Genomic DNA, 17,241 nt, shown 5'->3' on the forward strand with positions numbered 1-17,241 from the left:
GAGTGGCTTCTGAACTTTAGTGTGTTGTCGGTGGAGACCTCAAGAGCCTGTATCTGAAGGTCAAGATCAGTTTGTAAATAAGCATTTTATCATCATGCTGCCATCCATTCACTTGTGGCTTGCTTTTTAGGCTTTAGGTGAGTGAAATTGGTGTTACGATGGTGATGGATACCCAGGCATTAAATAAATGACACATTGGATAGAGTTGGCCAGCCAGGAAATATTGGAGTCACTTAAAGGCTTGTTGCATAGAAGTGGATATTGATCATATTTATTACAACTGCCCCAAGGTTAGAATCTTTGGGAGCATGAATCTTGATAGGATGACGAATATGATGGGTTGGTAATTTACCTTTGAATCCCTTGGTGGAAAATTGCTTTATTGAGAAATGGACACATTTTGCAATGTATCAAAACATTAGAGTAGTAGTAGTAGGGTTGTTGCAAATGAATTATAATTTACTTGCCAGTACCTGAAAAAATAATACAAATAATACAGGAAGCAACTCTCAGATTTGATTTGGGGAAACTGAGACATGTTATCTTCATGGTTTTGTAGAGATGAATTGTGGCCAGATTTAGCCATAAAAGGAGCAACTCCCTGCTTGTAGATGACTGAATGTCTCTACATGTATTTCTTCTCGGAATGTAGAGTACTGTAAAATAAGATATTTAATGATTATTCTGTCCCACAGATCTCTTTCAGCCAGGAATCAGATACAAATTTTCTGTCCATGGCTGCAAAGACAATGGATATCAACTACTGAAGTATATAAATGGCTACACACAAGAGCTGCGTAAGTGCCTTTCATTTTGCTAAAGGTTATTCAGATGCAAGGAAAAAGTGTGTTAATATTTCTAGGGTTTATTGAACCAAAAGAAAAGAGGGAAATAGGGACAGACTGAAAGTGCATTATCTTTGCAATTATCTTAGGAAGGTTCATAGCCCAGTTTTGGATCAAGACCAATGAGGTGAGTTAGTCAATTGTGTAAATATATCCTAAGGTGGGCTGCACCAGCAGGATTGCAACTGTCACTTATCAGTCTCTCTCCATTTCTAATTTTTCCCCAGTCCTAAATTTCTGCAACTTTCCACATTTCTGCAACAATTTGCATTAAACAAACGTAACAAAAATCTGTACACATTTCTGTTAATCAGCTCCTTTCTGTAATCCGTTTGAACTACTATCCACATCTTGCAGTCAAATTTCCCTAATATGTATGCATTTTTCTCCAATATATGCAGTTCTATGAACATTTCCTGCTAAAATGTGCAAGGTTCAACTGTTCCTTAAATAACCTTGGATATGCATTACCATGCCAATTGTTTCCGGATTGCATTCCAGTTCCCTTTGTTATTTTCATGATAGATTCTCCTGCTGAAGATGGTTCAATGGAGGACATTTTCTGTATGGCATGTCTTCCTGTCTAGATGCCAGTTTGCTGGGGAGCACAAGTAGGAAGAGTGCTGTTGCACCCCAGGCCCTAATTTCAGGCTTCCCATTGGCATCTGGTTAGCCACTGTGAGAACAAGATGCTGGATAACATGGGATCTAGCAGTCTGAACTTAAAGTTCTTGCATTTACGTCAGGGGTAGCCAGTGTGATGGCCTGCAGGCTCTCGTCAGCCCCAGCCTGGATGGCCAGTGATGAAGGATGATAGTCAAGGGGCTGTCAGGAATACAGGTTCATCCTCAGGTCAGGAAATGGACTCGAGACACAAAGTGGAATCGGTTTTTATTCACAAAAGTAAAAACACAACAGAGTTCATCTAGGCCAGGCACGTCCAACAGGTAGATCGAGATCTACTGGTAGACCACTGGCTCCCCTCAAAGAAGCTCAACAACTTTGACTCCCCTAAAAAAAGCTCAACATTTTTGCCCTGCACCCCAAAGAAAAGGCCCTACAACTTTGACCTGAACCCCTAAAAAATGGGCCTTCATCCTTCCTAAAAAAAGCTCAACAATTTTGACCTGAACCTCCGAAAAGGGGGTAGATCACCGCCAGTTTTTAACTCTGTAAGTAGATCACAGTCTCTTGGGAGTTGGCCACCCTGATCTAGGCTAATCTGCCCTAGTTGCTGGGGCTGGAATCTGGCCCCTTCTTTCCTTTTCAGTAGTCTCTCTCTCTCTCTCTCTCTCCCCCCTCTCTCTCCTCTCTCTCTCCTCTCTCTCTCTCCTCTCTCTCTCTCTCCTCTCTCTCTCTCTCTCTCTCTCTCTCTCTCTCTCTCTCTCTCTCTCTCTCTCTCTCCCCTCCTCCTCCTCCTCCTCCTCCTCCTCCTCCTCCTAAGCAGACCTAAACTATGGCAAGATGGAGGGATCCCCCTCTGGGCCTGTCTGGCTCGTTGCACGTGCAAGTCTCTCCGTGATCTGAGTGTCAGAGGCAGCACGACCCCTTGACACCTAGCCTGGAAAGGGTTTCTTCTTCTTGACCCCCTGTGTTCACTCAAACCTCCTGCTTCTATCACCTCCCAGCTTGTCCCTTCTGCAGACTGGTCCTCAGTGTCCCACTACCACTGTCCTGGGTCGTCTTCCTCTGTGCCATCCCTTGGGTTCTTGGGCTGGCATCTCCCACCATTCAATGTCATCCAGCCAGTCCCTGACAGAGAGGTTGTAGACCCCTAGCTTCAACAAAGCCTCTACAATGTTTGCACGTAACATATCTTTTTGTCAAAACACACCTACCGTATCTTGGGTTTGTTAAAAAAATGTTTTCCCTTCTTGTTCTCCATCTAGAACCTAGCGCTGCGCCAGTTTTCAAAGTGGAGCGTGCCACCTCAGATTCCATTGTCATAAGATGGGAGGACATTTCTGACGAAGATTGCCGGGGCTTTTTAAAAGGTTATCTGCTTCACTTTGGGAAAGGTGACGAAAGCACCACAAAGCCGAAAGCTTTTGAGCCAGGTAAATGATGCGCTTTTGACGGTCTCTCACCACTGGCCAGATTTGCTTCGTTAGAAATCTCATTTCAGGCAAAGGAGCAAAGTTTGGTGGCATTCATTGGCAAAATAAAGACGCAGAAAAATGCAAAAAAGAGAGAGGAGGGGACAGGTTAATAGCTCGGCTGTCAAGAAACCCTTTCATGGTTCAAGTTACAAGAAAGGAGATTCGGAGGAAGAACTTTCTGACAGTAAGAGCTGTTCGACAGTGAAATAGTCTCCCTCAGGAGAAAGTGGACTCTCCTTCCTTGGAGGTTTTTAAGCGGAGGTTGGATGGCCATCTGTCATATATGTTCTAGTTAAGATTTGGTTGGACTAGATGATCCTCGTAACTTGTACTCTGGTCTTTGTGTTCTAGTTCAGGTGGCAATAAATCACCAGTTTTTGAATGCACCCTGTAGCTTAGGGATACAGTGTATATCAGGTCAGAAGATCAAGTAGTAGATGAAATGAAAGACACTTGCCTGAGACCCTAGAAAGCCACTGCCCATCAAAGTATATAATACTGGGCTAGCTTGGTGGATCAACACTCTGACCAAGGTAGCTCCCCATGCTCTGATCAAACTCCAGTGTGATTATAACATGCCACTCACAAACCAAAAGCAAAGTTTTTAAATCTAACAATAAATTAGCAGAGGGAAGAGAAAACTCACGAGTGTGAGCAAAACACCGATAAATCTGTATTCCTGTTGGCAGTGTTCAGATGCAACGCTAAGCCATGGTTTGGTTGGTTTAATACATCTGAACCTGCCCTGGCCAACTAGCTATGGTTTGTTTTGGGGCAACAAACCATGCTCTGATGCTATGGTGTGACATTAGCTAGTGAGTATTTTCTTGTGTCAACCCAGGTTTGCCATTACACCCCAAATTTCTTTCCTGTCTTAATCCTAGCTTCTTGTGGTATGTTGCACTCAGCTACAGAGTTAATAGAAAATAAAACCTGCTGGTCTCTCTGTCATTTCCCCCAGAACTTGCTCTCTGTCCTCATTCTGCCTGGAAACAGCCACCCCGCCCCCAACTTCCCACTCACTGATAATCTTGTCTGCCTGCATAGCTCAGTAGCAGCCTTGCAACGGGAGTAATATTTAAAGGGACCCCAGGACAGATTAATTGCATCTTTCCAGGAATACTTGTTGAAAGCACAGCTTTGCTCTTGGCAACATGCCCCCTCCCCCCACCAACTGACACAATATCGCAGAGACCTTGAAAGGATGTGCACAATACTGATCTTTGATCTTCACACTTGTAAGTTATTTTATGTTACTGGGAAAGTCAGTCTCTTGGCTCAGCCGCCTGTAGCACTTTCCTGACCAAAACGTGATCCTGGATCTTGGTGTGTGTGTGTGTGGGGGGGGTCAAACATAGCCGTTAGGGCTAGGATCCATTGAAAGCTATATTCTCCATTAATTTGTTGAATCCTCTTTTTAAACCACACTGCGTTGCTCACCATCACTACCTCTTGCGAGAGCAGATTGCATTTTTTAAAGAATGCTCTGTGTGAAGAAGTGTTCTCTTTTGTCTGTCCTGAATCTTCCAGCATTCAGATTTTTGAGTTTTCTATGGGCCTCTAGCCACACAATAGCCAACACCACTTGAAAAGGCAACTCAGTTGGGAGTGTGTTGCTGATGCCCTGAATACTTGATCGATGATCGTCCCCAATTATTCCCACCAATGCGATAAATGAAGCATCTCTGGTGTGCAAGTACAGAAAAGCAACCACTACCGTCCCAGATCCTGTAGAGCAGGATGAGCCTGGGAACAAGAAAGAGCCACCTTTGGGATTCTGTTTAGTCCTGCTTTGACTGGGTGTCTTATGGGAAATAAACTTATTTCTGTTTTGGAAAATACAGCTGGGAGGAATCATTTCCCGCAGAGCTAGATAACAGCAGTTTGACAGCACAATTCAAGGTCAACCTATTTTGCACAGGAAGTGTCTGGTGGTGGGTTCTTTTTTTGGGGGGGCGGGGATTATTTTCCTGTTAGTATTTAGTCCCTATGTCATTTTTCATTGGGGTTGGTAGAAGTGCTCAGAACTCCTGAATCTGGATGCGCAGCAGCTCCCAACTAACTGTTTAACATGCCACTTTACTTAGAATTTTCTAGGGGGGAACGTTCAAGTACTTGCAATGCAGAGCCACAGTCATGGTCTTTGCCAATCTATCCTCAAAGTCAATTACAGTCATACCCCATGTTACCTTCGCTGCGGGATACGTCTTTTCATGTTGTGAATGGCCGTACCCAGAAGTCCCGGAACGGGTTACTTCCGGGTTTGGCGTGTCCGTAACCTGCGAGCATGCGCAGAAGTGCTAAATCGCGCTTTGCGCAGAAGCGCCGCATTGCGTCATGCGCGCGCGTAGATGCGGCGCTTCAGGATGCGGCCTTTTCATGTTGCGAACGGGCCTCTGGAACGGATCCTGTTCACAACCAGAGGTACCACTGTATGGTTCCCTAACACAACAATGGGGCTTTGTCTTGCTGCCCTTTCACAAGAAAAGGGGTATCTATCCTCTGAATGGAGGGTAGAATAAGTTTGGCTTCAAACTATACAGGTTTCAGCAAGAGGAGTGCAGGGAAGAGATTTCTTTGTTTGTGGCTGGAGGAACACCCAAAGCAGCCTAATGAAGTCTGAGCATGCTCAGTGACCATGGAATGTGGAGGTTGGGGTTTTTTTTTAGGGGGTGGGGGGATAGAATGGAATATTGTGAAAAGGGGCATAGCTGGCTCTATAGAACTCTGCATTTTTCGCTTTTGGGTCCCACTTCTTTTTATTAATTCCCAGACTAAAACACATGCAACCTCTGCATCTTTTTTGTATTCTTCATGTTACCATTGTACTATGATTTTTATTATTAAATTTGTTAGTCTCTTTATCATGCCCAGGGCAAGCAACCCAAAGTGACTTAGAAACAAACAAATCCACATAGATACGATAAACCAGAGAGAAAACAATACGTTAAAAACATGAGGTCTGCTGAGATTAGCTCAGTTGGTAGAGCAAGAGACCCTTAATCTCAAGGTTGTGGGTTCGAGCCACATATTGGGCAAAAGATTCCTGCACTGCAGGGAGCTGGACTAGATCATCCTTGTGGTCCCTTCCAACTCTACAATTCTATGACCCCACCTACTTCCACAACTAGTATGTATGAGTTGGTTACTTTTAAGAAGTATGTATTCTCTGCCTTTGGGACGCGGGTGGTGCTGTGGGTTAAACCACAGAGCCTAGGGCTTGCCAATCAGAAGGCTGGCAGTTCGAATCCCCACGACGGGGTGAGCTCCCGTTGCTCGGTCCCAGCTCCTGCCAACCTAGCAGTTCGAAAGCACGTCAAAGTGCAAGTAGATGAATAGGTACCGCTCCAGTGGGAAGGTAAACTGCATTTCCGTGTACTGCTCTGGTTCGCCAGAAGTGCCTTTGTCATGCTGGCCACATGACCTGGAAGCTGTATGCCAGCTCCCTCGGCCAATAAATAACACGAGATGAGCGCCGCAACCCCAGAGTTGGTCATGACTGGACCTAATGGTCAGGGATCCCTTTACCTTTATTCTCCGCCTTGGGACCTTTGGGAGAAAGACAGGTTACAAAATCTCTAATAAGTTAATCAGTGCAAACATGTGCTGTCTCTGAGAACATACCTATGAATTCATAAAGGTTCGCTTAAAACCCCACTGAAAAGGCATCTTTATACAACTTTATATATGCATAAGTAAAGTAGAGGAGAGAGAGAATATGAAGGAATTAAAAGTTGTGGCAAAATCTCTCTTCCTTTTGATAATTTTCAAATGTAATTCCCCCCCCAACCTCCTTTTAATGGATATTTGATGGATAATGGTTGTTGGGGGGGGGAACCAAGTAAAGTGTAAAATTTGGGGACAGCACTAGTTTTTCACATGGATTTGTTATGAACTGTGGTATATTAACTGCTGTGAGCCACTCTGAGTAATGTGAAAAATCAGGGCAAGGTAGTAGTATTTGAATAAATATATATGTGAGGTGATAGGGCATCTATGTGCATTTACTCCCTTCCCCTTTGAAAGTTCATTTTGCAAAACAGTATGTGTGAATCTGCCCTGTGATATCTGGCGTTTTTCTAAAAATTCTCCTCCACCCTAATTCGTCTTCTCTTCCCCCCCCCCCCCCAACACCAGGCCACTCAGAGACCTACATGAATATTACTGACTTAAAGCAAAACACCTTAAAAATATCAAGCCTTCAAGGGAAAACAAACTACCACCTGAGCTTAAGAGCCTACACAGCTGGTGGAATTGGCCCGCCAAGCAGCTTGTCTGTGGTCACAAAGGAGAATTGTAAGTTTTTTTGGGGGGTGAAGGAGGGTGTATTTTGTTGGGGGTTTTGTGGGGGAGGGTTGTTTTGGGGTGGCACGTTTAATTCTAGCCGGATAATGGCGTAATGCACAATGAGCACACCTCAAATTCCTGAATAACCCTCAAAGATTATCGGTGGTGGCGTTCAGGCACCACTGGTGTAGAATAGATAACACTTTGCAGGATTTCAGGGTCCCTGCCCCATGGACCTTACTGAGTTTATAGTCAGCAAGGGAAGGGTGGGTAGAGATCAGAGTGTGCATATGATTGGCTGCAGCATATGGGGGTGAAGATCGAGCCCAAATCCTGCAGAACAGGAGGTTCTTGAGGGGGATTTTTTTAAGGTGGTGTGCAAAAAAAACACCACCACCACATGCACAATAAATTTGCAATTCAGAATAGAATGACAGGTGTAAAGGCAAACATGTTTAAATTGGTATTAGCCAAGGTCTCGCAACCCTGACTCCGGGGTTGCCCACACTTCTGCTTGTCTTGTGCCTGGAAAGCACAGGTCTGAGTGGTTTTCTGCTCCTCCCATGCTTTCAATGTACAGGTCTGAGCAGTTTTACCTTTGTCCTGCCAACTTTCTCCTAGAAAACCCGCTCTTTGGTAGTAAATCAGAACAAACAGCAATCTGTGGGAAACCTGATGGCTGTTTGTTCCGATTCAGCTCTATGCCATGGGTTTCCCCGGGGGAAATCAGCAGGGCAAACGGAAGTGGGGCTGAGCCTTGAGAATAATGCAGTAGTTTAGTGTTGTTGGTGTTTTTAGTGCATAGGTAGCAGGAGCGAAATTGTGCAGCTTCCCATCAATCACTTCTATTTCCAATAAGCAATGTCTGATGGGAGACCAGCCATTTCCTGGAAACCTGCTGTACTGTTGCAAGCCACCCACTGTCGGAAGCCTGTAACTTGATCCTGGGTCACTCAGAACCACTGCTGGTTACCTGAATTATTTCTGCTTGCTAGTTTCCTCCACCCTAAGTGCAGCCCATGAAAACTTTGCTGTATTATTATAAGTATTTCAGGTGCAGCAGGGCTGTTAGTTGACTGTACTAGCTTTCCTCTCTCTCTTAATTTTTCAGCTGTGGGATTAATCATTGCCATCCTTGTCCCAGTAATTATTGTTATTGTGTTGGGAGTGGTGACCAGCATCCTTTGCTACAGGAAGAGAGAATGGTAACTATTATTATTTTTTGTGTGATCATGTCTTTTTAATTGTAAGCTTTGTAATGGTTTTTAATGTTGTAATTTTAAATGGTTTGTGACCTGCCCTGGGCCCTTAGATTGAAGTGTGGGTAATGTGTTACAATAATGAATATTTGGTATTCAGCAAACTTTATTTCCTTGTCAAACAAGGATAGGCAGCAGTTCTGCTTTTTTGTTTGGGTGGCGCTATCTGTTCCACACTATTAATAAACCTCAAATTTTGGGGGAGTGAGTTTCAAATTAAAGGTTTTTTTAATAAGTGGAATATTAGTCTGTAAATACTGTAAACGGCCCTGTGATCTGTTAGCCCTTAATGCTAAACTGCTAACCAGGAGGGCATTTTTAGCCTGAGGGCCTTATTCCAGAGGTGTTGTTTCAGTGATGTACAGAACAAGAGGCAAAAAAAGAAAGGAAAAAGAGATTGAGGCAAAAGAGGGCCGATTGAGGGACACGGTCTATAGAGAGGGGTGCATAATCCGCATCCTACTCTGAAGTAAATTAGGAAAATGTAAGGGTGTGTGTGGCTGTCTACACCAGTGTTTCCCAACCAGTGTGCCTCCAGATGTTTTGGGACTACAACTCCCATCATCCCTAGCTAGCAAGACCAGTGGTCAGGAATGATGGGAGTTGTAGTCCCAAAACATCTGGAGGCACACTGGTTGGGAAACACTGGTCTACACACATTGAAGCCCATGTTCGTGGGAGTAGAGGAAACTCCTCATGTGTAACTGAATTATATATATGCTGGATTTTTTTTCTATTTCCTTTTGAAATGTGGTGTTGGATGCTACAGCATAAAAAAGCCAAGATGCTGCTTGAATGACCCACACAATACTGTAGAACAGGGCTGTAAAACCTCTGGCTTGTGCAGCAAATGCGGACCTCCATGTTCTTGACTGGCCGTGCTCTGATGAAGACGATTCCTCTTGCTTGCCTAGATTTGTGCAGTTTTTGTGTGTGTGTGAACCCCTGATTTCAGCAAGATTAGAATATAGCCTGTTGTACAAAAGGCAGGTGTCTCGACTCTTCCCCTTTTTGTTTCTATGCCCCGGCCCCGCACTAGCATACGGCCCCCAGAATGGTTACCCTGTGGGAATGTGGCCCTCAAGCTGAAAAGCATCCTCTCCCCCAGCAGCTTCTCGGCGATTCCTGACATTAACATCTGTGTCCCTCTTTCCAAAGGATTAAAGAAACCTTCTATCCCGACATTCCGAACCCAGAAAACTGCAAAGCTTTAGAATTCCCGAAGGATCCAGAGGTAACCTTACACATTTTACCATTGACTGATTATATGTTTGGCGCGTAGAGTCATAGAATGGTTGAGTTGGAAGGGAACCTGAGAGTCAGCTAGTCCAACCACCTGCAATGCAGGAATCTCAACTAGAGCATCCATGGCTGATGGTCATCCAACCTCTGCTTAAAAACCTCCAAGGAAGGAGAGTCCACCACCTTCTGAGGGACTCCCTCCCCACCTGGAAAAGATGGGTCCAGTTCTAACAAAAGGATGAGTTACTGGAAATTCTCGCCCAAATGTTGGATGAATTTTCACGAGGACTTTAAAAAACAACAACCCAGAAACTTGAATTGAAGGCTGGTAAAGTGCTAAATTGAAACCAAAATAGACAGATTTCATTCATCCCTGGTTTGGATCCAGATTCTCCCAGCCTAGGGCTGCCCTGTGTGAAATATAGAAAGGCAGGGACTGTTGGAGAAAGTTGTATTGTTTTTAAGGTCTCTTTCATTTTTATGAGATCTTGTGAAGCAACACCTTCGATTTACAGCCTAGGCAGCTTGTTTTTAGGGAGTAGGACTTGGCAGAGTTTATAACTGTATGGGTTACATTAAAAGTACCTTACTTTCTTGTTCTTTTTAAGAGTTTTTAGCAGCATTTTTTATTTTTATTTTTGTTATCTGCCATCAACCTTTGGAGAGAAAGGAATAGGGCTGGTAATTGGTGATGTGAGATTCACCGTATTTAGTTAGGTTTTCTGCAAGACTGAAATCAAGGGAAGGCAGGGAGGGGACTGAATGCTCACTGGTTCTCACTGGTTGGCCACTGGGGGTGACAGGATGCTGGATTAAATGGGCCATTGGCCTGATCCAGCAAGCTCTGCTTATGTTCTTAATGCTGATGGCTATGAAGTAGAAATATTCATAGGAACAATCTATATATGAACAGGTTATTTGAATAACAAAGTAGAAAGCTTTCAAAATTAGGTTCTGTGATTTTCCTCCCTAACCCAGAAGAATCCAGTTCCTTTAAACTTGCAAATGCTAAACGTTCTTTGCTTTGTTTTCTGATTTATAGGGAAACCTCAATTCCAAAACCCTGGAGATGAACCCCTGTACCCCCAACAACATTGAAGTAGTTGAAACACAATCCCCTTGCCTGAAGATTGAAGATACAGCCATTACATCGCCCGTAGCAGAAGAGCTTCCGGAAGATGGCGTAGACTCTGACACAGAGAGCCACATTGTCGTCTCCTACTGCCCGCCAATCATCGAGGAGGAGATCTCTAACCCACCAATCGACGAATCGGCGGGGTCTTCCCAAGTTGTCTACATTGACATCCAGACTATGTACCCAGCTCCAGGGAAGCTGAAGGAAGAACCAGAAGTTGACTGTGTGGCAGCGGCAGGCTATAAACCTCAAATGCAGCTGCCGGTGAATAGCTTGATAAAAATGGAGGACTCGCCGTCCATCGAAGAGGACTTGGACAAGGCTGCAGGCTACAGACCTCAAGTGAATGCTTCCTCCTGGAATACAGACTGCCCAGATTCTCCTGAATCCACTGGTAGCAACAATGAAAACACCTCCTTTGGGAGCCCTTGTTCCATTAATTCTCGGCAGTTTTTGATCCCGCCCAAAGAGGACGAAGACTCTCCCAAAGCCACTAACACAGGGTGGTCCTTTGCTAACTTCTTTCACAACAAACCAAATGCTTAGCAGCTTTGGAGGTGGCAACAGTTGCTCTGAAAAGCGGAAATTGCTGCAGAAATTGCATATCAGCCTTGGAGAGAGACTATACTGAAGGGTTTATGATGTCATTCGCTGAAACTGAACGCTGGCCTTGTTTTAAGTTAGCAGTGGATGTGGCAATATTCGTTTCGGGCGACAAGAGATGCTAATTTATTGTGCCCCAATGGGGGAAACAGGTGCTCTGAGGTAACCCTTTATGAAACCAAAGAGTGGCAGGAGGTCTGTGTCTGTTGGGGGAGGGGCAGCCCCCTCCTCAAATCTGCCTTGTCAATAGAGCATAGCGCTCTCCTTTTGCGACTATTTTTTTCTGGTTTTCCATTTTGAATAGCAGGGAGAAATTATTATAAAGATCACGCACTTGGATCGTTAGGCTTTTAAAGGCATTGACGCACGTCAGGTATGTGCAGGATTGAGGCCTTGCTGCTTTGTCAAAGGTATATATATCTATATTTCTTTTTAAATCCGTTTTTCTATGATTCTGAGCAACCAAACACTACAGTACCCAAACACTACCATTTTGCAGTTGCTGACGGTTTGAAGGCTCCATTCCTCAGCCTGCTCTGTAGAAGCACCTTACTGCTTCAGGCACAGCAATTCCCTTTGACTTCTATGGGACTTAAGCCGGTTTGTGTGGGAAAGCTCCATCTTCAAACAGCTGATCAGCCATGGCTACAGCTGATCTGTGGGGTGGGTGAGTTTGACAAGCCTGCACACGAGTTCCTGTACCTACTGTATAAACGAATTTGCAATAGATGACTCAGGGGTGCAAAAACAAAAGTGTAACACTGATTTTAAAATCTCAGTCAGGAATAGATAAATGTGTGAAGCTTCCAACTTTTTAAGCAATGTTTTTTTAATATAAAAATCATCTTGACCTCAAGTACCGGTAGTCATGCTAGGCAGGAATACACCTCTCTGACATGCTACCTTTTTTTTTCCCTGTGGGGGGATTTTTTTGGTTTCTTTCTTGAGGATCATCCAGTCATGTCATCTACCACCTGCAACCTGAAGTGCAAGGTGAAGGCACCATTTGCGCAGAGGCAGATTTGCCATCCTGGGTCTTTAGTCTTTAGGATTAGTCTTCCAAAGCTCTTTCCCTGCTTGAGCACCAAAACCATAATCAGGGCTAACCCGTCCATCATATCTGTGGGAAACTCTTACTCATGGGGGAGTGGCCACCTGTGAATACATTTGCATGTGTATTGCAATGAATACACATTTCCATGCAATACATTTCATGCATGAATACAATTGATTTTATGCATGGCTATCTAAATTGAGTTCCCCTTGTGGTATATAAACTTATTTCCAAGGGACCAATGTAATGGGGCCTGCTCTGAGCTACTGAAGCCTACATGTTAGCTCGACTGCGATGGGCGTTTTTCATGGAATGGCCCTGAGTTTTCCAGCTGCTTTGAAATAATTATCCTCTCTCTATTCAGGTCTATTATATTTCGAACGTCCGTTTTAAGTGCAAAATTTGGTGGAGGTGAACAGAAGCTTTATAGGTTTGATTCACTGTTGTCAGAAGGAAGTCACACTTGTAGAGAGTGCCTTTCAATATGGAGGAGTCTTCCTTTATTACTTTTGGTAACTGGGACCTCTCCCCCCCCCCCCGACACATATACACACACAAAACACAAAGGTGTTTCTAGTATTAATCACTATCCCTTTTTTTGTTCACGTGTTTACACCAAACATTCCTTAAAATCTAGATGGGTGTATGTGTGGTGCTGATGGGTTTTTTTTAATTAGCAGAGTGCCTTTTATTTTCTTAAGCTGCTTTTTCAAGGCTTTCCCCTCAGGAATTAGATTTGGTTGCTTCTGATCCCTGCCGTGTAGTAAAACAATATGTCTTGTATGAGGTTGTTTGTATCATCCTGCAAAGTGTTACAAGATAATTTTGACCACACATTTGCTGCATTTCTGTGGTAAAACATGTGGTGCAATGGCAGCCTGTTATCCACCAGTGTGAGATTACCATGTGGAATTTGTTTTGTCCGTTAAGCAGATAGGAGTGACTTCTTTCCAGCTGAATATCATGGTAGTATTCCCACCCCACCCCCCTTTCATCCTGTCCCACCCTCAATTTTGTAATTTCCTCATATCAAGAAATAGTCCATTGCAGCATGTCAGAGATCTAGAAACACATGAGAAAAATGCCCTGTAGCATGTAGTGACTGCAAAACCACAAATTGAACTAAAGCTTTTTGGAACAACATATTGTTGGGTAAATAATGCATGTGGTGTTTTCTTTCTTTCTTTTAAATCACCGTCCCTGAATTTTGCACTGAACTTTCATCTGCAAAGCTACTCTGTTTCCCCATTCTGGTGCTTCTCCAGAAACATTTTGGTTTCCCCTTACGATGCCATTCTAGTCTATTAGGGTTTAGATAGCAAGCTGGAATGGCAGCATGCTACATATGGGCTAGCCTATCAGGGTTTAGACACTACAGAGCCAATTGGATGTGTTTTATTAGGTGGCGTTGCCACTAGAGCAAACAAGCAGCATTGCCCTTGCTCACTCGCATCCTTTTCCCAAGCTGCACCCTGATGGTGCTTTCAACTAGATGTGACACGTCGTGTGAATGCCATTAATGTGCATGGATTTTGTTATGTAACAAGCAGCCCTGGGGGAAACCTGAGCTGTCTAAGAACAAGCGGTTGGGAAAGGGAAGTATAGCGCTTCCTCTCCCTGCCACAATCCCAACAAGGCCCCCTACCTCCTGTGGTGCTTTCTGTCCTTAAAAGTGAAAGCTTGAGTGGTTTTCTAATGTCTGGAGTATGTTTCATATAGGTTCAACTGAAATGTTAAACCATCTCTTCTAGAGCAGTTCTGAGAAGTATTTCTGAGGCGGAGGTATGGCACCTATTTCAGAAGGTGGGGGAAATTAAGAGTCTGATCACCCTTTTTGTTTTAACATGTTAACCTTTTCATCCTGTTTAGTATGTAATGTTCATTTTATTCTGGAGGGTTCCTTCTTTTTCCTTTTAATTTGAGCCATATGTTTTTAGTAAGGTTTTTTTTTGTAATTTTGTTTTTAAGAGCAGAATTTTTGAAGGGCATCATGGCATTTAAGTCATATTTGTTGTTTTGTGCTGACTGAATGGGAAGAAAGGGACTGTGAATCCTGTGTGTGTGTTGTGTGTGAGAGAGAGATGGCACTTTTGAAGTGTTGTAGGATATACAATTTTTTAACAGAACTTTTGCGTACAATATACCTCATAAATGTGATTTATCGCCGGCTTCCTCAACCTGCTCCTTTCCAGCTGCTTTGCACCACAACAATTACCGTCAGCCCTAGTGGTTGATGGGAGTTGTATGCCAGGCCTTCAGGAGGCCACCAGGTTGAGGAAGCCTGATTTAGCAAATAAGAGTAAGCTATAATGCTGAAAACATAGTAGTGGTTTCTTTTCACCCTCTGAATCACTTTCTTCCCTTTTATGTGAAGATATTGGAATAATTTTGCTGTGTGGCAGTTCCCTCCAGTGGTGACTATGCAAGAGGAGTCCTCTTCCCTAAAAATGCTTGCAAAGGTGTTGGGCAACTCTTGTCAGGGGACGCAGCAGGGACAACACCAGTGTGTATTTATACCTCCCATTTGGGTGTCCATTATTGTCTTTCAGAGTACACTGCCCAAAGAGAGTGTTTCTGATGCCTGATGTCAAAAAGCTTGGGCACTCCAGCCTGCTGCTATTCCCTGCCTGTCAGTAGCATGGGGCACTGTGGGTGACTAGCACGAGCCATCAATTTGCATGGCAGACAGCTAGATATTCGCTGGCTAGGAGGGAGCATCTGAAGGGGGAAGTCATTTATGTCTTGCTGCTCCAGAATGCTTCCTGTAACCCAGCATGACTGCTGAAGTGCAAAACAAAGTATGTGGAAGATGCTGTAGAGGAACACCCACGTGTCTTGTCTCTGAAAAGCTTTTTCTCGTATGGAAGGGAAATGGGCAGGAGGTTGGGGCTGCCTGCTGTTTTGGAAAAGCCCTGCTTTTCTCCTAAAGGACTCTGCTCGGCAGCCTCCGTTTATTTCAGTAGGGCTTGTGCAATTGTACTTAAAGAGGAATGTGCCTCTAGCACTTCAAGCCACTAAAGGTTAATGGGCTCCTTGTGATCTAGGGGTCTGGCCCAACCAGAGCAAAATGTTGCACCCACCTGTCCTCCCTATCGCAGTGTTGTCTCGGACCTTCCCCCCCTTTAAATCCCAAATTTAAAGGAGGGAACGGCCTTAGGTTGTATGCACAGATTTCAGCTGTGCTGTGCACTGAGAGACCCCCACACTTGCTGTTTAGATTGTGGTTGTGGTGTGGGTTAGCCAGGCTGCAGGTCATTGGCGTGTTAAGATGTAGGGATCTGGAAAAGAACTGTCTGAAGAGGGAGCAGTGGTGTTCAAACCACAGTTCAAAGATCAGCAGTGACAGCCCGTCTTAACTGAAGATCCACTACTGATCTTAGAGGTGATGTGCATATGCGGAGGTGTTTTGTTATTTTAGGGGGCACTCTTAGTTCACATGGGGCGATGCCAAACAGGTGCTGTGCGCTGGATGGTCCAAGCGCACATCCGTGCATTAAAATGAGCTGCAAGATCCTCTTGTCAGGCTCAGCAGGATTGCTCAGCAGACCTTTTGGCGTGGAGTGTGTTTGTTAATGGGTAGGATGCTTGCAAACCACTGACTTGCACCGATTTTTGACAGAACCACACCACTGTGGCTGGGAGAACTTTCCACGTGGCTGTGTGTCTCCTTTAGCCTTCACTGTGAATGTGAAATCTCCTGCAGTGAGATGAAGCATAGACTCGAAGGAAGAAAGGATGGGGAGTTGTGTTGGGAGGGAGCATAAATGGGGTTAGGGGAGGGACTTTGTAAGTAAAGCCGTTACTTGTATGATATATGCTGTGTTTTTATAGTTCAGTACATTATGATGTTTTTTTATTAAAAGTGTACATAGCATATTAAATGGATAATGTGTAATAGATGTGAAGCTAATCTCCATGCTTTTTAAAATATTAAATGAGCATTATGATATTGAACTGACTGGAAGACTGAACCATTGCCTATTTTAATTCCTATGCAAGCAATTTGCCCTAACTTAGCCTTGCTTCCTACCGTATCTCTGTACTTTGGATTGCTGAATTTGGTGATTTGAAGCCAAAACAGCTCAGGTATTGTTGTGTCTCTTAAGCAAACCTATGTGATGTATGCAAATGAATGTACTTACGTTGGGCATATTTAAATCTCGGGGATGTCTTTTTGAGACTACTTTCAATCTCACACAGTGCCCTTGGAATTTATAAACGTTGCGCCCCCAGCGAAAGGAGAACATGCTTACTTTGGGGGACCTGCAAAATTTGAAGTGGATGAGTGAAAACCCAGCCATCCTCTGATAAAAGTGCACCCATCCCAATAACCACCTTGGGGTTAGGGGGACTTCGTAGTAATGAACATCTTGAGTATTCGTGCAAAGCAAGCCTGGGAAGGGGCAATGTTTCCTCCCCTAAGCATCCAAATGATAGAAACCGTACTTTAGCAGCTAAATATTTAGTCTTGGTAAAAATTTCCCAAGTAGGCAACTTTCGTGGAGGATAATATTGTGGAACACAACTGGGGAGGAGGGAGTGGCAAAGAATAAGTGATATAGTATTGATATACTGACTTTAGCATGAACATAAATGGCAATGTACTGCTTATGCCTGTAATATGCATGTATTAAGAATTTGGCAGAATACTGTCATGGAGTTAAATAAATGTGTATTTTCTTACTCTTCAGAAGTTTGTACTACTTTCCCCTTGCAA

At 44.0% G+C, this 17,241-nt stretch overlaps 1 protein-coding gene across 7 annotated transcripts in view; it reads left to right on the top strand.

Moving 5' to 3' along the window:
• LIFR (LIF receptor subunit alpha) overlaps positions 1–17,217 on the top strand; it is a 94,773-nt gene extending 77,556 nt beyond the window's left edge. For all 7 annotated transcript variants that reach the window (XM_035100347.3, XM_035100346.3, XM_035100351.3 and 4 more), the window contains exons 15-20: positions 696–797; positions 2,735–2,902; positions 7,082–7,240; positions 8,343–8,436; positions 9,649–9,724; positions 10,775–17,217. In XM_035100347.3, coding sequence (XP_034956238.1) covers positions 696–797; positions 2,735–2,902; positions 7,082–7,240; positions 8,343–8,436; positions 9,649–9,724; positions 10,775–11,413 — 1,238 coding nt within the window. In that variant the 3' untranslated portion in view covers positions 11,414–17,217. The remainder of the gene's footprint in view (positions 1–695; positions 798–2,734; positions 2,903–7,081; positions 7,241–8,342; positions 8,437–9,648; positions 9,725–10,774) is intronic.
• The last annotated feature ends 24 nt before the right edge of the window (positions 17,218–17,241 follow it).

Source organism: Zootoca vivipara, chromosome 10, assembly GCF_965207765.1.
Source record: "Zootoca vivipara chromosome 10, rZooViv2.hap1.1, whole genome shotgun sequence".
In the NCBI taxonomy this organism is placed as follows: domain Eukaryota; kingdom Metazoa; phylum Chordata; class Lepidosauria; order Squamata; family Lacertidae; genus Zootoca; species Zootoca vivipara.